The 22,964-nt window shown below is 52.4% G+C and overlaps 1 protein-coding gene across 4 annotated transcripts in view; it reads left to right on the top strand.

Annotated features, from left to right (window-relative positions):
* lmf1 (lipase maturation factor 1) overlaps positions 1 to 22,964 on the top strand; it is a 945,108-nt gene that overhangs the window by 759,739 nt on the left and 162,405 nt on the right. The window contains exon 11 of one of the 4 annotated variants that reach the window (XM_038821132.1): positions 17,351 to 19,220. The exons of the other annotated variants lie outside the window; for them this stretch is intronic. Coding sequence (XP_038677060.1) covers positions 17,351 to 17,525 — 175 coding nt within the window. The 3' untranslated portion in view covers positions 17,526 to 19,220. Of the gene's footprint in view, positions 1 to 17,350; positions 19,221 to 22,964 lie in introns of those variants that run through there. 4 annotated transcript variants of the gene reach the window in all.

Raw genomic sequence — 22,964 nt, 5'->3', positions numbered from 1 at the left:
CAAGTAACCTCCTCCTGTGTCAAACTTATCGTTCCAAATTCTTGGCCAGGCTGATGATCAGAAGGGCCACCCCACACATGATTGGACTCGAGGATTTTCGCAAGCATCCTTCAGTATTTTGGCTGTTACTGCGATCCATTGTCCAGTGATGCACGCAGCCAGTGTGTGCTGCAATAGGTACTCCAGTGAACTAAATCCACTTAAAGACCTAAAGTGTAGCGAGCACATTGATTTTCGAAGGGCGCATGTAACTCCAAAATTGGAGAACACAAATTATTTTTGTCTTTTTCTTTCTATGAGAATAAATCTGCAATAATTTCCTCTCTCGGAAACCCACAGTTGTATATGTGCTGTTAATTCTAGCAAGGTCATTGTAGTGGTTTATACCTGGCAATTAACCCTTCCAATAGGCACGTGGGACAGTGGTTAGCACTGCTGCCTATGGAGCTGAGGACCCGGGTTCGAATCCCGGCCCTGGGTTACTGCCCGTGTGAGGTTTGCACATTCTCCCCGTGTCTGCAGGGGTTTGACCCCACAATCCAAAGATGTGCAGGTTAGGTGGATTGACCATGCTAAATTGCCCCTTAATTGGAAAAAGAAATAATTTGGTACTCTAATTTATAAAAAAAAAATTAAGCCTGCCAATAACCCAAGTACACTTGTCAATGAAATGCCATTTCATCTTGTACTGAGGATAGTGGGGCGCCAGGCTGGCACAGTGGTTAGCACTTCTGCCTCCCAGCACTGGGGACCCGGGTTCAAATCCGGCTTTGAGTGACTGTGTGGAGTTTGCATGTTCTCCCTGTGTTTGCATGGGTTTCCTCCAATGGCTCCTGTTTCCTTCCACAGTCCAAATATGTGCAGTTTAGGTGGAGTCACGGAGATACAGCAGGGGGAAGGGGCCTATGTAGAGTGTTCTTTCAGAGGTTGGTGCAGATTCGATGTGCTGAATGGGGCTGCAAGTTCCAGCTCACTTCTCCATTTCCAACTCTGCACTGCCAATGGACATGAAGGCAAAAAAGGAGGAGGCAGGAGAGGGACTTTTTTTTGGTTGTCAAGTAGGAAAGCTCCCAATCCTGCTGTTGGGCTCTCTTAGCACCATTTTAAAATGTAACGCTGGCAAACCGACAACCATTTACAGAAACATAGCATCAAGCCGCTTCACAGGAACATTATTCGATGAAACATACAGTGCAGAAGGAGGCCATTCGGCCCATTGAGTCTGCACCGACCCACTTAAGCCCTCACTTCCACCCTATCCCTGTAACCCAATAATCCCTCCTAACCTTTTTGATAACTAAGGGCAATTTATCATGGCCAAATCACCTGACCTGCACGTCTTTGGACTGTGGGAGGAAACCGGAGCTCCCAGACACAGGGAGAACGTGCAGACTCTGCAGACAGTGACCCAGCAGGGAATCGAACGTGGGACCCTGACGCTGTGAAGCCACAGTGCTATCCTCTTGTGCTACCGTGCTGCCCTTAACATGTCACTGAGCCACATAAAGAAATAATAGGACAGCTTGGTCAATGAGCTTGATTTAGGTGGAGCTCCATTGGCTCCACCTAACCTGCAAAAACTAGAACCAGAGGACACCATCTTAGACTAAAGGGACGGTCCTCTAAAACAGAGATGAGGAGGAATTTCTTCAGCCAGAAGGTGGTGAATCTGTGGAACTCTTTGTCGCAGAAGGCTGTGTAGGCCAATTCACTGAGTTTCTTTAAGACAGAATGAGTTTTAGAATTTCCTCTGTAAACCTCTTCAGTTCTTCCCCTCCCCCCATGTAAGATGCTCCTTTCAAGTTACCTCAGTGATAAAGGTCTTTGGGCGCCTGTCCTGATTTTTCATGGGGCTCGGTGTGAAATTCTGTTTGACAACTCTCCCCGTAAACATCTTTGGAGAGATTTAGACATTAAGAAATAAGTTGTCATTGAAAAATGGGGAGAAGATTAGGGATGGAAGTACAATGTTTGGAATTTAGACAGCTAAAGGCAAGGCCTGCAATGACAGGGCGAAGGACTCCAAGGATATCTAAGCTGGCATGTGACGAATGACCATTTTGCATGGGACCTCTGAATGAGATTGAATCCTCTAGTTAAGTATTTATGTATTTAGTTGCCATTGGGTATTTATATCGTTAAGTTGGGGAGACGGGACGGGGGGGAGCGGGTTGATTATGCGGGTCTTTCTCGGGGGTTTTAAGGGGATCTTTCACGGGCGCAGATGGGGTGAACCGGGAGGAGTCGGAATGTGGCAGGAGCAGCCGGGTCAGCGGAGACCAGCTGACTCTCGGGAGTACGATGTGGGGTACATCGCGGCTAGGAGGGGTCCTAGCCGGGGGGGGGGGGGGAGGCTGGGGGGGGACACCGGGTTGCTGCTGGAAAGACCAGGGACGAGAAGGGGAGAGCCGGGGGGGGGGGGGGGGGGGGCCATCGCTATGGGAAGCGGGTCAGAAAAGAAGGGATGACCCGGGGCGAGCAAGGGACAAGACATGGCTAATCGACAGGGAGTAGGGACGGGTCGCTCTGCGACCCGATTGATCACGTGGAACGTAAGGGGGCTGAATGGGCCGGTCAAAAGATCAAGGGTCTTCTCACACCTGAAGGGACTGAAGGCTGATGTAGCAATGCTGCAGGAGACTCATTTGAGGGTAGCAGATCAGGTCGCCTGAGAAGGGGGTGGGTGGGACAGGTGTTCCACTCAGGCTTGGATATCAAGAACCGGGGGGTGGCGATTTTGGTGGGAAAGAGGGTGTCGTTTGTGGCGGCAGAGGTGGTGGCAGACAAGGAGGGCAGGTACGTGATGGTGAGGGGTAGGCTGCAGGGAGAGAATGTGGTACTGGTAAATGTGTATGCCCCGAACTGGGACGACGCGGGTTTTATGAGGCGCCTGCTGGGCCTCATCCCGGGACTGGAGGCAGGGGGCCTGATCATGGGAGGGGACTTTAATACGGTGTTAGACCCTGGGCTGGATAGATCGAGTTCCAGGACGAATAGGAGGCCGGCAGCGGCAGAGGTGTTAAGGGGGTTCATGGAGCAGATGGGAGGGGTAGACCCATGGAGATTTGGTAGACCTAGGGCGAGGGAGTATTCTTTTTTCTCCCACGTCCACAGAGTGTACTCTAGGATCGATTTTTTCGTATTGAACAGGGGGCTGATACCGAGAGTGCAGGACACGGAGTACTCGGCCATTGCGATATCGGACCATGCACCACATTGGGTGGACGTGGACATGGGGGAGGCGCGGGACCAACGCCCGTTGTGGCGCCTGGATGTAGGGCTGTTGGCGGACGAAGAGGTGTGCAGAAGGGTGAGAACGGGCATTGAGAACTATCTGGGTACGAATGACACAGGTGAGGTGCAGGTGGGGACGGTCTAGGAGGCCCTGAAAGCAGTGATTAGAGGAGAGTTGATCTCCATAAGGGCACACAGAGAGAGGAAGGAGAGGCAGGAAAGGGAGAGGCTGGTGGGGGAGCTCCTAGAAGTAGATAGGAAATATGCGGCGGCACCAGAGGAGGGGCTATTAAGGGAGCGGCGTAGCTTGCAGGCCAGGTTCGACCTACTGACCACTAGGAAGGCGGAAACGCAGTGGAGAAGGGCGCAGGGTGCGGCGTATGAGTACGGGGAAAAGGCGAGCAGGATGCTGGCACACCAGCTTCGTAAGCGAGATGCAGCCAGAGAGATTGGGGGAGTGAGAGAGAGGGGTGGGGACGTAGTGCAGAAGGGGCAAGAGGTGAATAGGGTCTTTAGGGACTTCTATAGGGAATTGTATAGGTCTGAACCGCCGAAGAGGAGAGGGGGAATGAAGAACTTTCTCGATAAATTGGGGTTCCCAAAGGTACAGGAGGAGCTGGTGGAAGGGTTGGGGGCGCCGATAGAGCTGCAGGAGCTAATTAAAGGGATAGGCCAGATGCAGGCGGGGAAGGCGCCGGGGCCGGATGGGTTCCCGGTGGAGTTTTACAGGAAATTTGTGGACTTGGTGGGTCCAGTGCTGGTGCGAGCCTTTAATGAGACGCGCGAGGGGGGGGTTCTGCCCCCAACAATGTCGCAGGCCCTGATCTCCTTGATTTTGAAGCGGGACAAGGACCCGGTCCAGTGCGGGTCCTACAGGCCCATCTCCCTCCTGAATGTTGACGCCAAGCTGTTAGCAAAGGTCCTGGCAACCAGGATAGAGGACTGTGTGCCAGGGGTAGTCCATGAAGACCAGACGGGGTTCGTGAAGGGACGCCAACTTAACACAAATGTCCGGAGATTGTTAAATGTGATTATGATGCCAGCAGTGGAAGGGGAGGCGGAGATAGTGGTAGCGCTGGACGCGGAGAAGGCATTTGACAGGGTGGAGTGGGAATACTTGTGGGAGACGTTGGAAAGGTTTGGGTTTGGGGAGGGATTTATCAAGTGGGTAAAACTGCTCTATTCAGCTCCGATGGCAAGTGTGGTAACAAACGGGAGGAGGTCAGAATATTTTGGGCTCCATCGAGGTACTAGGCAGGGATGTCCCCTATCTCCCTTACTCTTTGCATTAGCGATTGAGCCGTTGGCGATGGCACTGAGGGGTTCAGGGGGGTGGAGAGGACTGACAAGGGGAGGGGAGGAACATCGGGTCTCGCTCTATGCGGATGATTTGTTGTTGTATGTGGCAGACCCGGAGGGGGGAATGCCGGAGGTAATGGGGATACTAGCGGAGTTCGGGGACTTTTCGGGATATAAATTAAATCTGGGGAAAAGTGAGGTCTTTGTAATACACCCGGGAGACCAAGGGGAGGGAATTGGGAGGCTCCCCTTCAAAAGAGCAGTTAAAAGTTTTAGGTATTTGGGGGTGCAGGTGGCAAAGAACTGGGGGACCCTCCACAAGTTGAACTTTTCCAGACTGGTGGAACAGATGGAGGAGGAGTTTAAGAGGTGGGACATGGTGCCGCTGTCGCTGGCAGGGAGGGTGCAGTCAGTTAAAATGACGGTCCTCCCGAGGTTCTTGTTTTGTTCCAGTGTCTGCCCATCTTCCTCCCCAGGGCCTTTTTCAAGAAGGTAACGAGTAGTATCATGGGGTATGTGTGGGCACATGGCACCCCGAGAGTTAGAAGGGTCTTTTTGGAGCGGAGTAGGGATAGTGGAGGGCTGGCGTTACCCAACCTTTCAGGATATTACTGGGCGGCAAATACATCGATGGTACGAAAGTGGATGATGGAAGGGGAGGGGGCAGCCTGGAAGCGCATGGAGAGGGCGTCCTGCGGCAACATAAGCTTAGGGGCACTGGTAACGGCACCATGGCCGCTCCCTCCCACGAGGTATACCACGAGCCCGGTGGTGGCGGCCACCCTCAAGATCTGGGGGCAGTGGAGGCGACACAGGGGGGAAGTGGGAGGTCTGATAGGGGCACCACTAAGAGGGAACCACAGATTTGCGCCGGGAAACACAGGAGGGGGATTCCAGAGCTGGCAGAGGGCGGGTATTAGACAACTGAGGGACTTGTTTATAGAGGGGAGGTTTGCGAGCCTGGGAGAGCTGGAGGAGAAATTTGGGCTCCCCCCGGGGAACACGTTCAGGTACCTCCAAGTGAAGGCATTTGCCAGACGACAGGTAGCGGGGTTCCCCGCGCTCCCGACAGGGGGGTGAGTGATAGGGTGCTATCAGGGGTCTGGGTCGGGGAGGGGAAGATCTCGGACATCTATAAGATTATGCAGGAGGTGGAGGAGGTACCAGTAGAGGAGCTGAAAGATAAGTGGGAGTTAGAGCTGGGGGAACAGATAGAGGACGGGACATGGGCAGACGCCCTGGAGAGTGTCAACTCGTCGTCGTCATGTGCGAGACTAAGTCTCATTCAATTTAAGGTACTGCATAGAGCCCACATGACGGGGACAAGGATGAGTCGGTTTTTCGGGGGTGAAGACAGGTGTATTAGATGTTCGGGAAGCCCTGCGAATCATGCACATATGTTTTGGGCATGTCCGGCACTGGAGGAGTTCTGGAAGGGGGTGGCAGGGACGGTGTCGAGAGTGGTGGGGTCCAGGGTCAAGCCAGGATGGGGACTTGCGATCTTCGGGGTTGGGGTGGAACCGGGGGTACAGGAGGCGAGGGAGGCTGGAATATTAGCCTTTGCGTCCTTGGTGGCTCGGAGGAGGATCCTGATTCAGTGGAGGGACGAAAGGCCTCCGAGTGTTAACACCTGGTTAAACGACATGGCAAACTTCATCCAATTGGAAAGGATCAAATTCGCCCTGAGAGGGTCGGTGCAGGGGTTTTTCAGGCGATGGCAACCCTTCCTAGACCTCTTGGATCAGAGATAGAAACTGAGGCCGTGACAGCAGCAACCCGGGAGGGGAGGGGAGGGCGGGAGGGAGGGGGGGGGGAGGGGGGACAAAGACGAAGGAAGTACGGTAGCGGTGGTGGCACGGGCAAGGCCTGCCCGAGGACGCTGCTAGAAATGATAAGTTGGTCTGACTGTCGGTTCGCCGGCGGGGGGGGGGGGGGGGGGGGGGGGGGACGCGACTTTTTTTCTTTTTCTTGTTAAGTAGGGGGGTTTGACTTTGTTTTGTTATAATTTAAATGTAAATGTAGGGGGGGTTAAAATGTTTGTATTTTGAAAAATTTCTTCAATAAAAATTATTTTAAAAAAAAAAAGAGATTGAATCCTGTCGGAAGTTACCACTTTCAAATGGAAGACAAAAGATTTCTTATTAAGTTCTTTATGATACATCTCAACCCAGAACTCTGGGAGCAGAAACATCAACCAACTTAATAAACGATAAAGGTATTCTGAGTCCATTGTGGACTTAAAGGATACACACTTGGATAAACCATTTCAGTTACACTGCACTTACTGCCAATGGTAACTTTCTTCATAATACCTTTTCAAAACAAATATGTTCTGATATTGTAGCTAAGTCCAAGGCAGCAGAGGTAAGTGGTAACTTCCACTCACATTTCACTAGATTCCTAATGATGTTTACTCCAATCCCCAGAATTTTGAAAATGGCATTATAACACTTTTTTAAAACAATGGGCAGGATGTGGGGAGGGTGACTGGCCATGGGGCCGGGGTTTCCAGGCATGGACCGCCATTGCCGCGGCCTGCATGGCAGCCATCTTGCTGTGCTCCCTACTGACCACCCGTTATGGTCCCTGGTCAAGCAGCGTGCCAATGACCGTATGGGTGCCCCAGCCCCCATCATCCAGCCCAGCATCCCACACTCCAGCTCCTGCCATACCACCCACCCCCCCCCCCCCCCCCCCCCCCCCCCCCCCACCCCCACCCCCGTCCAACCAGCTACCACCCTCCGGCAAGGCATCACCCAGCCCACCCAAGGGCAACACCCACAGTAGCCCGTATTGGAGATATCCCCGGATGGGGGCCGCAGAGCATACTGCTGGCATGGGTAATGCCAGCTAATTGTACCCCTGGCAGCATGTACGGGCACCAGGACCACTGAGGGGCCAGGGATGCAGAGATTGTGGAGGAGGGTGGGAGAGAGGGGGACATGTAGGAGCAGGGTCCACAGTGCTAACTGGGACCATCATGCAGCTTGTTGGATCTGTTAGGGCATGGGGATGCACAACATGCCTTTCACCCTCTGCAGACAATGGATATTGGAACGGGCATGGGATGCTCTAATCGCTTCCAAGTTTACCAACTAGGGGGACTGGCCAGGGGCACGGACTTTACATTCCCACCCCCAATCCCCCTACCACCCCGGCCACCTCCTCACATGTACACAATTCCTGCATCACTGCAAACCTCCCCCCCCCCCCCCCCCCCCCCCGAAACTTCCTCCATGATTCCTACCTGCCTCACTACAGGGTGTGGGCCTTGGGTTGGCAGTAACAGTGGATCTGGCCAGTGGGATAGAGGATGATGGTAACCTGCTCTGGGTGAGCTCTGGTGCTCCACATAATTTGGCAAAGTCTGACTCCTGCCTATGGTAGCACTTTCCACTGTCCACCTGGGTGATCCCTGCATGTGAGCTGGCCATTCCATCACTCAGTCCCATCGAATCCCTGGCGTGGCGGCCATGGCTACTGTGTCTGGGGGGGGCGGGGGGGGGGGAGGGGAGTGCTGTTGGTAGGACACTGGAGCAGTGAGCACTGGCTGAACTGCGGACCTGGGGCCAAGTCCACCCATAGAATCTGCCCATCCCCCCCACCCCTATGCTCCTTCCTGTGGCCAGCCCACCCCTCACACCCTTCTGACAGAGCACAGAGGCAGGTTGTCACATTATGCACAGGTGTTTAATGTGAACAAATATATACATGTTTTTTGCCCAAGCCCTTAACGCTATACTGTGTCCTGCACCCATGCCAAATTAGCTGGTGTCTACCTTTCTGGCCTTACGGGCCCTAATGCTACGTCTAGGTGGATCCCCAGACGGTACAGCAGGACTGGAGGCGGCCTGCTGTAATTCCTACCCTAGGACCTGAGTTCTTGTAGACGGCCGTCTTCTGGGATGACCGGGCCTCGATGGGCCCAGTTGCTGCTCCATGTCCCAAGTGGCATGGTGCCACCCTGCTGTGCCCGCTGCCCATGTGATGCGCCAGGGACAGGAGAGGAAAGGGGTCCGAGACACTGCGGTGTTCCGACACCTCCCCTCCAAGAGTGACCGGCACGGGTCCCATCGCCTCCCCCTCCCACATGGGTACCTGATGGCCCCCGGGCTACTCCAAGGGATGGACGTGGAAGCAGTGCTAACCCTTGAGGCCCTCCTGCCACCTGCCGCTGCCAGTCCTGGGGGCCCACTCCCGTCTTGAACAGGATCTCCATGTTCGCGACCAGGGAGCACAGGGAGTGGACCACCCCCATCTGGGACAGTGGCACACCCAGTTACTGTGCCACCACCTTCTGGGCCTGTGCCACATCAGCCATCTCCCTTTGGGACTGGGCCACCTCCCTCTGGGCCTGTACCACATCGGGCAGCACGTGGGCAATGCCCCCGACGATCTCGGCCATGGCCCGCTGTTACAGGGCCACGCTCAGGTGCGCCGCTGCAATATCCAGGTAGCTCTGGTACATGGCTGCCTGTGATCGGGCAGCCTTGTCCTGGGCCTCGGCAATCGCCTGCACTAATTGCCCCTGGACTTGGACATTGTTGACCGATGACCGAAATCTCTGTCCCCAAGGCCTCCCCCGCTGACGCCACCCGTGTGGTGTTGGCCTGGGTGGTATGCATGGAAGGGACCACCTTCTGCTCCTGCAGGCGGTTGAATTCCTCCAACTGCACCTGTAGGTGCTGGATGCTCGCCGACAACCTCCCTGGTGCTGTGGCGGCATCTCCACAATCAATGAACTGTCCGTTCCAGAAGCCTGAAACCTGTCTAGACGGCAGCTGGTTCCTTGAATTGGGCAGCCCTCCGACCGTCCGACATCTCGGGGATTCCTACCTCCATCTGTTTTACCAGAGTATGTGTGTGGTGAGCACACCCAGGAACCTCTTCACTAAAGTGCTGAACTGAGGTGAGTGTCTCTGGGATGGTGGAGGGTGTTGGAGGCAGCTGTGATGGGAAGTCAATGTTTTCCCCGGACTCGGGCTCCGGGGTATCACGGGAGGCGAGTCGAGAGCTCCCGTCCGTGTCGGTGTCATCGACGTTGCTGGTCGACACCTGTGGTTGGGGGTGGGGGAGACCAGAAGTGCCTGCCTCATCACCGGCTGCTCCTGCATGACACAAGACAAGACGCATGATTGCATGGTGGGCTGGGAGGAATGGGGAAGGAGGGGTTAGTGGGGATAGGGGTGGTGGTGGACAGGGGGTTTGGGGGGGGGTGGTGATGGTGGGTATGGGGTGTTGGTGAGAATTGGTCAGGTGACACACGTGCCATGGGGAACCGCAATTCTGTGGGGTCTGACTTCCTCGCCCAATGCCGACCTCCGCCCAGTGACTTCTCTTTCTTCGGGACCTCCAACGCGTCCAGTGCCCTCTGAACATGGAGACCCTCCTGCAGTGAGCGTCTGCAGGTCTGATGGTCCCCCTCTAGTCTTCTCCCTCTCTCAGCAGTTGTGGGCGGCCTTCTCCTGGGGGGCAGGGGGGAACCAGAAAACGCACAGTGTTAGACAATCGACAAATACAGCCTAAGGGGTGGATCGCTGGTGACTTCACCGGCCATGGCAGCCGGTGTGGGTGCCGGGATGTGGTGCAGGTGGGGGTTCGGCCACCCTCCGGGTGAGGGTGAGATGGGGTGGTGTTATGGGTGTATGGGATGTGTGTTGGTGCCAGGGGCACAGTGCTGCCTACTCACCCTGGTCACCCTAAGGAGGTTGTGCAGTCTCTTTCGACACTGCTGGCTGGTCCTTGTAGTGTTTCCATGGCACCGACGACCTCTGCCACTTGAACCCAGGCCCGGCGAATGGCGGCAGCTGGCAACCTCCTTCCCACCCCGGGGTACAATGTTGCCCGCCCCTCCTCCACAGCATCCAGCGTGGTCTCCTGTTCAACATCTCTAAACCTTGGTGTCGCTCGTCCCTCTGCCATCTTGTTGGCTGGGATGAGTCGTGTGTGGAGTGAAGTATGTGTAGGCAATGCAGCTTGTCAGCCTCCTGAGTGTCAATCCCAAACCCAGCGAATCCGGCACTGTTTCGCTTTTGGATCGATTGTGTTCCATGTGGCGCCGGTGCTAGCCCTTAATGGTCGTTGAATTGGTCCAGATGTGGCGCCACTTTTACTGTTGTAGAACTCCACTAATCCTGCCTTGGCATCAACACTTTGTTTCAGGAACGGAGAATTTTGCCCATTGAATTTTTTGAGGAGGTGACTAATGTAGTGGACAGGGAAATGTGCATGGATGTCACTTATATGGACTTCCAAAAAGCATTTGATAAAGTCCCACACAAGAGACTTTTAACAAAGGTGGAAGCCATGGAACTGAGGGCAAATTATTGACATGGTTAGGAAACTGTTTCATTGGCAGGCGACAGAGAGGGGATAATGGGTAATTTCTCAAATTGACAGGATGTGACTAATGGTCCACCACAGGGATCTGTCTTGGGGCCTCAACTATTCACAATATTCATTAACGACTTGGGTGATGGCATAGAAAGTCATCTAGCACAATTTGCTGATGATACAAAGTTAGGTGGCATTGTAGACAGCCTAGATGATAACATAAAATTACAAGGAGATATTGACAGGTAAGTGGGCAAAATTGTGGCAGATGGAATTTAATGTAAGCAAGTGTGAGGTTATCCATTTTGGATCAAAAAAAAGATAGAGCAGAGTACTTTCTAAATGGGAAGAGGTTAAAAACCTTGTTCCATTTAGAAAGTACTCTGCTCTACAGTGGATGTTCAAAGAGACTTGGGGGTTCAGGTGCATAGATCTTCAAAATTCCAGGAACAAGTGCAGAAAATAATCAAAAAGGCTAATGGAATGCTAGCCTTTATATCACGAGGATTGGAATATAAAGACACAGGGGTTATGCTGCAGCTTTACAAAACCCTGGTTAGACCCCACTTGGAGTAGTAAGCATTTCTGGGTACCACACCTCCGGAAGGATATTATGGCCTTGGAGGGAGTGCAACTTAGCTTGTTCAAGGAACAGCTATTGCGTGTCCTTGATAAGTATGTACCTATCAGGCAGGGAGGAAGAGGTCGAGCGAGGGAACTCTGGTTTACTAAAGTAGTTGAATCACTGGTCAAGAGGAAGAAGGAGGCTTATGTAAAGATGAAACGTGAAGGTTCAGTTAGGGCGCTCAAGAGTTACAAATTAGCTAGGAAGGACCTAAAGAGAGTGCTTAGAAGAGCCAGGAGGGGACATGAGAAGTCTTTGGCAGGTAGGATCAAGGATAACCCTAAAGCTTTCTATAGGTATGTCAGGAATAAAAGAATGACAAGGGTAAAAGTAGGGCCAGTCAAGGACAGTAGTGGGAAGTTGTCCGTGGAGATAGGAGAGGTGCTAAATGAATATTTTTCGTCAGTATTCACACAAGGAAAAGACAATGTTGTCGAGGAGAATACTGAGATACAGGCTACTAGACTAGAAGGGCTTGAGGTTCATAAGGAGGAGGTGTTAGCAATTCTGGAAAGTGTGAAAATAGATAAGTCCCCTGGGCCGGATGGGCTTTATCCTAGGATTCTCTGGTAAACTAGGGAGGAGATTGCTGAGCCTTTGGCTTTGATCTTTATGTCATCATTGTCTACAGGAATAGTGCCAGAAGACTGGAGGATAGCAAATGTTGTCCCCTTGTTCAAGAAGGGGAGTAGAGACAACCCCGGTAACTATAGACCAGTGGGCCTTACGTCTGTTGTGGGCAAAGTCTTGGAAAGGTTTTTAAGAGATAGGATTTATAATAATCTGGAAAGGGATAATTTGATTAGCGATAGTCAACATGGTTTTGTGAAGGGTAGGTCGTGCCTCACAAACCTTATTGAGTTCTTTGAGAAGGTGACCAAACAGGTGGACGAGGGTAAAGCAGTTGATGTGGTGCATATGGATTTCAGTAAAGCATTTGATAAGGTTCCCCTTGGTAGGCTATTGCAGAACATACGGAGGCATGGGATTCAGGGTGATTTAGCAGTTTGGATCAGAAATTGGCTAGCTGGAAGAAGACAAAGGATGGTGGTTGTTGGGAAATGTTCAGCCTGGAGTTCAGTTACTAGTGGTGTACCACAAGGATCTGTTTTAGGGCCACTGCTGTTTGTCATTTTTATAAGTGACCTGGAGCAGGGCGTAGAAGGATGCGTTAGTAAATTTGCAGATAACACTAAAGTCAGTGGGGTTGTGGACAGTGCGGAAGGATGTTGCAAATTACAGAGGGACATAGATAAGCTGCAGAGCTGGGCTGACAGGTGGCAAATGGAGTTTAATGCAGAAAATTGTAAGGTGATTCATTTTGGAAGGAATAACAGGAAGACAGAGTACTGGGCTAATGGTAAGTTTCTTGGTAGTGTGGATGAGCAGAGAGATCTCAGTGTCCATGTACATAGACCCCTGAAAATTGCCACCCAGGTTGATAGGGTTATTAAGAAGGCGTACGATGTGTTCGCTTTTATTGGTAGAGGGATTGAGTTTCGGAGCCATGAGGTCATGTTGCAGCTGTACAAAACTCAAGTGCAGCCGCATTTGGAGTATGCGTGCAGTTCTGGTCGCCGCATTATACGAAGGGTGTGGACGGATTGGAAAGGGCGCAGAGGAGATTTACAAGGATGTTGCCTAGTATGGAAGGAAGATCTTATGAGGAAAGGCTAAAGGACTTGAGGCTGTTTTCATTAGAGAGAAGAAGGTTAAGAGGTGACTTAATTGAGGCATACAAGATGATCAGAGGATTAGATAGGGTGGATAGTGAGAGCCTTTTTCCTCGGATGGTGATGTCCAGCACGAGGGACATAGCTTTAAATTGAGGGGAGATAGTTATAGGACAGATGTCAGAGGTAGATTCTTTACTCGGAGAGTAGTAAGGGCATGGAATGCCCTGCCTGCAACAGTAGCGGACTCGCCAACATTAAGGGCATTTAAATGGTCATTGGATAGACATATGGATGATAAGACAATACTGTAGATGGGCTTTAGAGTGGTTTCACAGGTAGGCGCAACATCGAGGGCCGAAGGGCCTGTACTGCGCTGTAATGTTCTATACCAGGATTACAGGGGCTGAGTTATGAAGAGAGATTACTCAAATTCGACCTGTTTTCGTTAGAATTTAGAAGGTTAAGGGGTGATCTGATTGAAGTATTCAAGATATCAACAGGGAAAGACAGGCTAGGTGCTTTCCTTTGGAGCTTCTCAAACGAGAGGCATAGTCTAAAAATTAGGGCTAGACCGTTCAGGAGAGATGTCAGGAAGAACTCCTTCATTCAATGGGTGGCAGAGGTTTGGAACTCTCACCCATTAACATCAATTGAAGCTAGAACAGATGCTAATTTTAAAGCTGAGATCGATAGGTTTTTGTTAAGCAAAGATATTAAGGGATATGGGCCAAAGGCAGGTTTACGGAGTTAGGTCACAGATCAGCCATGATCTCATTGAATGGTGGGACAGGCTCGAGTGGCTGAATGGCCTCCTCCTGTTCCTATGTTCCTATGAAATAAATAAGTATAATCTGATAGCCATTACAGAGACATGGCTGCAGGATGACATAGATTGGCACCTGAATATTGAAGGGTACCTGACATTTAGGAAGGGCAGGAAGCTAGGAAAAGATGGAGGGATGACTGTTAATTAATGATAGTACTGGCACTTTAGAGAGGGATGACTTAAGTTCAGGAAAGCAGGATGTAGAAGCGGTTTGGGTTGAGATGAGAAATGATAAAGCAAGAAGTCACTTGTAGGAGTGGTGAACCAGCCCTCTAATTTAACTGCCACAGAGTATAAAGGATGGGAACATGGGGGTTTGTCAGAAAGGTACGGCAATAATCCTGGGGGAAATTCTAATCTACGTGGAGTCATAGAATCAGACATAGAGACTAGAAAATTCAGATGAACAAAAGTAACATAAATGCAGAGTTAATTGAATGTTTTGGGGTTAGTTTCTTAGAACAGCATGTTCTGGTGTCAACCAGACAGCAGGCCTGATATTGTGCAATGCAATAGGATTAATTGGTAACCTCATAATGAAGGCAGCCTGAGGTAGCAGCGATCATAATATGATTCAATTTTACATGTAATGCGAGGGAGAGTAGAGTGCGCGCAAGACCAGTATTTTAAACTTAAATAAGTGAAATTATGAGGGCAAGAAAGTGGAGCTAGCTGAAGTGAACTGGCAAATGGGTTTAAGAGATGGGCCATTAGAGATGCATGGCAGATATTTAAAGGTATATTTCAGAATACACACAATAGATACATTCCAACGAGAAAGAGAAATTCCAAGGGGAGGACCCACCATCCGTGGTTAAGTAAAATCCATAGAATTTCCGGCACATCTCTGGATACCAAGGGGCAATTTAACGTGGCTAATTCAACCTTATCTGCACATCTTTGGACTGTGGGAGGAAACTGGAGCACCCAGAGAAAAAGGGAGAATATGCAAACTCCACACAGTCACCCAAGGCTGGAATTGAACCCAGGTCCCTGGTGAGGGCAGCAGTGTTACCCACTCTGTCACCGTACCACCCCAAAGTTAAGACTGTATCAAACTTAAAGAAAAAGCATATAATTATGCAAAGATGTGTGTCCAGAAAATTGGACAAAATATAAAGAACAGCCAAGAGTGGCAAGAAGATTAATAAGGAGGGAGAAATTAGAGTACGAAAGAAAGCTAGCTGGAAATGTAAAAACGGGTACGATGAGTTTCTATAGATATTTAAATCAGGAAAGAGTTAATAAAGTGAGTGTAGGTCCTATAGCAAGTGAGTCTGGGAATTAATAATTAAAATAAAGAGATGGCAAATGAATTGAATTTTGCATTGGTCTTCACGATAGTGAAAGTCACCATCACCATCGAGGACCATAGGCTGTTCTTCGGTTTTGAGAGAGAGCTGACTGGTGGTGATTTAACCTGAGGGCCTGCATACCTCAGGCGAAGTTGAGAAAGTGGGGCCTCCATGGATAACCTGTATCTTCACTATGGAAAATATAAGTAACAGTCCAGAGATAACGGTAAGGCAACAAACAAAGGGAGCGAGTTGCTCATCAAAATTACGATCACCAGGGAAGTGGTGCTGAACAAATTGTTGGAACTAAGGGCTGACGAATCCATGGGTCCTGAAGCACTTCACCTTAGTGTCTTCGAAAAGTGGCTAATGAGATGGTTGGTGTGTTGGTATTAATTTTTCAAAATTCAGGGAAGACTCCATTAGATTGGAAAGTAGCAAATGTAACTCCGTTATTCAAAAACGGCGGGGGACAGAAAGCAGGAAACTTTAGGCCAGTTATCTTAACATCTGTAATTGGTCAAATGTTAGTAGCTATTACTAAAGATGTTATAACAGGGAACGTGGAAAAATTCAAGCCAATTGGGCAGAGTCAAGATGGTTTTGTGAAAAGGAAATCGTGTTTAACCAGTTTATTTGCATTCTTTAAAGCAATAACATATGTGGATAAAGGGGAGCTGGTGGAAGTACTGTGCTTGGCTTTACAGAAGGCATTTGATAAGGTGCCACATTAAAGGTTATTGCTGCAAATAATTCATGGTAATGGCAGTAACATATTGGCATGGATTGAAGATTGGCTAGCTAACAGGAAACAGAGAGTAGGCACAAATGGGTAATTATCCGGCTGGCAGGATGTAACAAGTGGGTCCAAAAGGATGTGCTGGGACCTCAACTTTTAACAATTTATATAAATGACTTGGATGAAGGAACCAAAGGTGTGGTTGCTAACTTTGCTGATGATATAAAGATAGGTAGGAAAGTAAATTATGAAGGAGACATACAAAGGCTCGAAGGGAATATGGACAGATTAGGAGAGTGGGCAAAGATGTGGCACATGGAGTATAAGGTGGGCAAATGTGAAATTGTCCATTTTGACAGGAAGAATAAAAAAGCTTACTATCTAAATTTTTAACTTTCATAGAATCATAGAATTCCTACAGTTCAGAAGGAGGCTATTCGGCCCATCGAGTCTGCACCGACCCTCCGAAAGAGTATCCTACCTAGGCCCAATCCCCAGCCCTATCCCGATAACCCCATCTAACCTTTGGACACTTAGGGGCAATTTAGCATGGTCAATCCACCTAGCCTGCACATCTTTGGACTGTGGGTGGAAACCGGAGCACCTGCAGGAAACACATGCAGACACGGGGAGAACGTGCAAACTCCACATAGTCAACCGAGGTCAAAATCGAACGCCGGTCCCTGGCGCTGTGAGGCAGCAGTGCTAACCAGCATGTTGCCCAGTGTCTTAAGGACACTGGAGTGCTGTTTGACTTGGAGAAGCTGCACAATTGAGCCTGATTTGTCTTTGGACACCATCCACACACCCCTAAATTTCAGCCTTTAGGTAACAGTAAAGTTCTGATTGGTATCTTTCTTCAGTTGTGACAGTGTTGGGTATTTTCAGTGCAGTACTGAGGGAATGCTGCGTTGTTGGAGGCGCTGGCTTTGTCGGAGGTTCTGCCCCTTCGGGTGGTTGTAAAAGAACCCTTGACAAATTTCCAGGCAGGCATAGGGAGTTGTCCCTGGTGTCCCAGCCAATATTCATCCCTGAACCAACATCAGCATATGGATTATCTGGTCATTGTCACATAGCTGTGTGCTGAAGTTCACTGATGACCTAGTTTCCTACGCGTCAACAGTGACTACACTTTAAAGAAGTACGGAATTGGTTGTAAAGTGCTTTGGAATGTTTTGGCAATGTGAAAGATGCTATATGAACGTAAGTCAGCTATTTTTCCTCCTCCTCAGCAAGTCATTCACATGGTGTTGATTCTGGTGCATTTTCATGCATGCGTGGTCCAATATCCAGCCATAATAACAGAATACGTTTTGTCGACAGGTGGATAAGGGGTGAACACTATCGCTACAAATTCAGCAAGCCCGGTGGCAACCATGCGGCGGAGGGTAAGTGGTGGATTCGGAAACGGATCGGCACTTATTTCCCCCCGGTTAACGTGAAGGGCTTGAAGAAGTATTTTAAGGAGCGTGACTGGCCAATTCATGAGACCCAATGAAGTGACATGTTCCCTCTGGAAGAACAACTGGCTTCCAGCAAGAACACATTAATGGTACCTCAGGACTGCAAACATGTCACCTCATACTATGAAGCACATTGATTAATGTACAACTGATGGATGCAACATGACCGGAATTATCAACAATGAACAATTTGACCTCTAGTTTTATGGAGTAAACAATGTTTAATTGAAATTGAAACTCAGTTTCAAGACGTGTGATGCTAATTCTGGTGGGTTTTTGATCTATTTTCAGTTCTCATTATGACCAGCTTTTCCAAGTTTTAATAGATTTTTTTGTGATTTGATCTGGAGATGTCTTTCTGATTCAATCCCATTACAGCGTGTGCAACTCCTGTCTCAAAGGTTAGGTATGCAACAAGAGGCAGAATTTACTGTTGGCAAGCGAGGAAAATTACATAATGGAGGGGTAATCAAGGATGGTTCTGATGCCCCCATTCAGCAATTATTAATGTACAGTTAATGGGGCTTTGAGGTATCTGTCCACCTGTCTTCAGACCCCCCACTCAGCCTGCTGGTCTGTGTGGTTCCCCACTCAGTCTGCTGGTCTGTGTGGTTCCCCACTCAGCCTGCTGGTCTATCTGCTTCCCCACTCAGCCTGCTGGTCTGTGTGGTTCCTCACTCAGCCTGCTGGTCTGTGTGGTTCCCCACTCAGCCTGCTGGTCTGTATGGTTCCTCGCTCAGCCTGCTGGTCTGTGTGGTTCCTCACTCAGCCTGCTGGTCTGTGTGGTTCCCCACTCAGCCTGCTGGTCTGTGTGGTTCCCCACTCAGCCTGCTGGTCTGTATGGTTCCTCGCTCAGCCTGCTAGTCTGTGTGGTTCCCCGCTCAGCCTGGTGGTCTGTGTGGTTCCCCGCTCAGCCTGCTGGTCTGTGTGCTTCCCCACTCATCCTCGTGGTCTGTCTGCTTCCCCACTCAGCCTGCTAGTCCGTGTGGTTCCCCGCTCAGCCTGCTAGTCCGTGTGGTTCCCCGCTCAGCCTGCTAGTCTGTGTGATTCCCCACTCAGCCTGCTAGTCCGTGTGGTTCCCCGCTCAGCCTGGTGGTCTGTGTGGTTCCCCATTCAGCCTGCTGGTATGTGTGCTTCCCCACTGAGCCTGATGGTCTGTCTGCTTTCCCACTCAGCCTGCTGGTCTGTGTGCTTCCCCACTCAGCCTGCTGGTCTCTCTGCTTCTCCACTCAGCATGGTGGTCTGTGCTTCCCCCCTCAGCCTGCTGGTCGGTCTGCTTCCCCACTCAGCCTGCTAGTCCGTGTGCTTCCCCACTCAGCCTGCTGGTCTGTGTGCTTCCCCACTCAGCCTGCTAGTCCGTGTGCTTCCCCACTCAGCCTGCTGGTCTGTGTGGTTCCCCATTCAGCCTGCTGGTCTGTCTGCCTCTCCACTCAGCCTGCTAGTCCGTGTGGTTCCCCACTCAGCCTGGTGGTCTGTCTGCTTCTCCACTCAGCCTGCTGGTCTCTGTGCTTCCCCATTCAGCCTGCTGGTCTATCTGCTTCCCCACTGAGCCTGCTGGTCTGTGTGGTTCCCCGCTCAGCCTGCTGGTCTGTGTGGTTCCCCGCTCAGCCTGCTGGTCTGTGTGGTTCCCCGCTCAGTCTGAAGGTCTGTCTCCTTCCCCACTCAGCCTGCTGGTCTGTCTGCTTCCCCGCTCAGCCTGCTGGTCTGTGTGGTTCCCCGCTCAGCCTGCTGGTCCGTGTGGTCCCCCTCTCAGCCTGCTGGTCTGTATGGTCCCCGCTCAGCCTGCTGGTCTTTGTGCTTCCCCACTCAGCCTGCTGGTCTGTGTGGTTCCCCGCTCAGCCTGCTGGTCTGTGTGGTTCCCCGCTCAGTCTGATGTTCTTTGTGCTTCCCCACTCAGCCTGAAGGTCTGTCTCCTTCCCCACTCAGCCTGCTGGTCTATCTGCTTCCCCACTGAGCCTGCTGGTCTGTCTGCTTCCCCACTCAGCCTGAAGGTCTGTCTCCTTCCCCACTCAGCCTGCTGGTCTATCTGCTTCCCCGCTCAGCCTGCTGGTCTGTGTAGTTCCCCGCTCAGCCTGCTGGTCGGTGTGGTTCCAAGCTCAGCCTGCTGGTCTGTGTGGTTCCCCGCTCAGTCTGCTGGTCTGTGTGCTTCCCCGCTCAGCCTGCTAGTCTGTGTGATTCCCCACTGAGCCTGCTGGTCTGTGTGGGCCCCGCTCAGCCTGCTGGTCTGTGTGCTTCCCCGCTCAGCCTGCTAGTCTGTGTGATTCCCCACGCAGCCTGCTGGTCTGTGTGATTCCCCACTGAGCCTGCTGGTCTGTGTGGCTCCCCACTCAGCCTGGTGCCTGTGTGCTTCCCCACGCAGCCTGCTGGTCTGTGTGGGTCCCCACTCAGCCTGCTGGTCGGTGTGGTTCCAAGCTCAGCCTGCTGGTCTGTGTGGTTCCCCGCTCAGCCTGCTAGTCTATGTGATTCCCCACGCAGCCTGCTGGTCTGTGTGATTCCCCACTGAGCCTGCTGGTCTGTGTGGTTCCCCGCTCAGCCTGCTAGTCTGTGTGATTCCCCACTCAGCCTGCTAGTCCCTGTGGTTCCCCGCTCAGCCTGGTGGTCTGTGTGGTTCCCCATTCAGCCTGCTGGTCTGTGTGCTTACCCACTGAGCCGAATGGTCTGCCCGCTTCCCCACTCAGCCTGGTGGTCTGTGTGGTTCCCCATTCAGCCTGCTGGTCTGTCTGCCCCTCCACTCGGCCTGCTAGTCCGTGTGGTTCCCCACTCAGCTTGCTGGTTTATGCGCTTCCCCGCTTGGCTTGCTGCTCTCTGTGTTTCCCCACTCAGTCTGCTGGTCTGTCTGCTTCTCCACTCAGCCTGCTGGTCTGTGTGCTTCCCCACTCAGCCTGCTGGTCTATCTGCTTCCCCACTCAGCCTGCTGGTCTGTGTGGTTCCTCACTCAGCCTGCTGGTCTGTGTGGTTCCCCACTCAGCCTGCTGGTCTGTGTGGTTCCCCACTCAGCCTGCTGGTCTGTATGGTTCCTCGCTCAGCCTGCTAGTCTGTGTGGTTCCCCGCTCAGCTTGCTGGTCTGTGTGCTTCCCCATTCAGCCTGCTGGTATGTGTGCTTCCCCACTGAGCCTGATGGTCTGTCTGCTTTCCCACTCAGCCTGCTGGTCTGTGTGCTTCCCCACTCAGCCTGCTGGTCTCTCTGCTTCTCCACTCAGCATGGTGGTCTGTGCTTCCCCCCTCAGCCTGCTGGTCGGTCTGCTTCCCCACTTAGCCTGCTGGTCTGTGTGCTTCCCCACTCAGCCTGCTGGTCTGTGTGCTTCCCCACTCAGCCTGCTAGTCCGTGTGCTTCCCCACTCAGCCTGCTAGTCCGTGTGCTTCCCCACTCAGCCTGCTAGTCCGTGTGCTTCCCCACTCAGCCTGCTGGTCTGTGTGCTTCCCCACTCAGCCTGCTAGTCCGTGTGCTTCCCCACTCAGCCTGCTGGTCTGTGTGGTTCCCCATTCAGCCTGCTGGTCTGTCTGCCTCTCCACTCAGCCTGCTGGTCTATCTGCTTCCCCACTGAGCCTGCTGGTCTGTGTGGTTCCCCGCTCAGCCTGCTGGTCTGTGTGGTTCCCCGCTCAGCCTGCTGGTCTGTGTGGTTCCCCGCTCAGTCTGATGTTCTTTGTGCTTCCCCACTCAGCCTGAAGGTCTGTCTCCTTCCCCACTCAGCCTGCTGGTCTATCTGCTTCCCCACTGAGCCTGCTGGTCTGTCTGCTTCCCCACTCAGCCTGAAGGTCTGTCTCCTTCCCCACTCAGCCTGCTGGTCTATCTGCTTCCCCGCTCAGCCTGCTGGTCTGTGTAGTTCCCCGCTCAGCCTGCTGGTCGGTGTGGTTCCAAGCTCAGCCTGCTGGTCTGTGTGGTTCCCCGCTCAGTCTGCTGGTCTGTGTGCTTCCCCGCTCAGCCTGCTAGTCTGTGTGATTCCCCACTGAGCCTGCTGGTCTGTGTGGGTCCCCGCTCAGCCTGCTGGTCTGTGTGCTTCCCCGCTCAGCCTGCTAGTCTGTGTGATTCCCCACGCAGCCTGCTGGTCTGTGTGATTCCCCACTGAGCCTGCTGGTCTGTGTGGCTCCCCACTCAGCCTGGTGCCTGTGTGCTTCCCCACGCAGCCTGCTGGTCTGTGTGGGTCCCCACTCAGCCTGCTGGTCGGTGTGGTTCCAAGCTCAGCCTGCTGGTCTGTGTGGTTCCCCGCTCAGCCTGCTAGTCTATGTGATTCCCCACGCAGCCTGCTGGTCTGTGTGATTCCCCACTGAGCCTGCTGGTCTGTGTGGTTCCCCGCTCAGCCTGCTAGTCTGTGTGATTCCCCACTCAGCCTGCTAGTCCGTGTGGTTCCCCACTCAGCTTGCTGGTTTATGCGCTTCCCCGCTTGGCTTGCTGCTCTCTGTGTTTCCCCACTCAGTCTGCTGGTCTGTCTGCTTCTCCACTCAGCCTGCTGGTCTGTGTGCTTCCCCACTCAGCCTGCTGGTCTATCTGCTTCCCCACTCAGCCTGCTGGTCTGTGTGGTTCCCCGCTCATCCTGAAGGTCTGTCTCCTTCCCCACTCAGCCTGCTGGTCTGTCTGCTTCCCCGCTCAGCCTGCTGGTCTGTGTGGTTCCCCGCTCAGCCTGCTGGTCCGTGTGGTTCCCCTCTCAGCCTGCTGGTCTGTATGGTTCCCGCTCAGCCTGCTGGTCTTTGTGCTTCCCCACTCAGCCTGCTGGTCTGTGTGGTTCCCCGCTCAGCCTGCTGGTCTGTGTGGTTCCCCGCTCAGTCTGATGTTCTTTGTGCTTCCCCACTCAGCCTGAAGGTCTGTCTCCTTCCCCACTCAGCCTGCTGGTCTATCTGCTTCCCCACTGAGCCTGCTGGTCTGTCTGCTTCCCCACTCAGCCTGAAGGTCTGTCTCCTTCCCCACTCAGCCTGCTGGTCTATCTGCTTCCCCGCTCAGCCTGCTGGTCTGTGTAGTTCCCCGCTCAGCCTGCTGGTCGGTGTGGTTCCAAGCTCAGCCTGCTGGTCTGTGTGGTTCCCCGCTCAGTCTGCTGGTCTGTGTGCTTCCCCGCTCAGCCTGCTAGTCTGTGTGATTCCCCACTGAGCCTGCTGGTCTGTGTGGGCCCCGCTCAGCCTGCTGGTCTGTGTGCTTCCCCGCTCAGCCTGCTAGTCTGTGTGATTCCCCACGCAGCCTGCTGGTCTGTGTGATTCCCCACTGAGCCTGCTGGTCTGTGTGGCTCCCCACTCAGCCTGGTGCCTGTGTGCTTCCCCACGCAGCCTGCTGGTCTGTGTGGGTCCCCACTCAGCCTGCTGGTCGGTGTGGTTCCAAGCTCAGCCTGCTGGTCTGTGTGGTTCCCCGCTCAGCCTGCTAGTCTATGTGATTCCCCACGCAGCCTGCTGGTCTGTGTGATTCCCCACTGAGCCTGCTGGTCTGTGTGGTTCCCCGCTCAGCCTGCTAGTCTGTGTGATTCCCCACTCAGCCTGCTAGTCCCTGTGGT

The sequence above is a fragment of the Scyliorhinus canicula genome, chromosome 15 (assembly GCF_902713615.1).
Source record: "Scyliorhinus canicula chromosome 15, sScyCan1.1, whole genome shotgun sequence".
NCBI lineage: Eukaryota > Metazoa > Chordata > Chondrichthyes > Carcharhiniformes > Scyliorhinidae > Scyliorhinus > Scyliorhinus canicula.
This window is presented reverse-complemented; position numbering and strand designations above follow the sequence as displayed.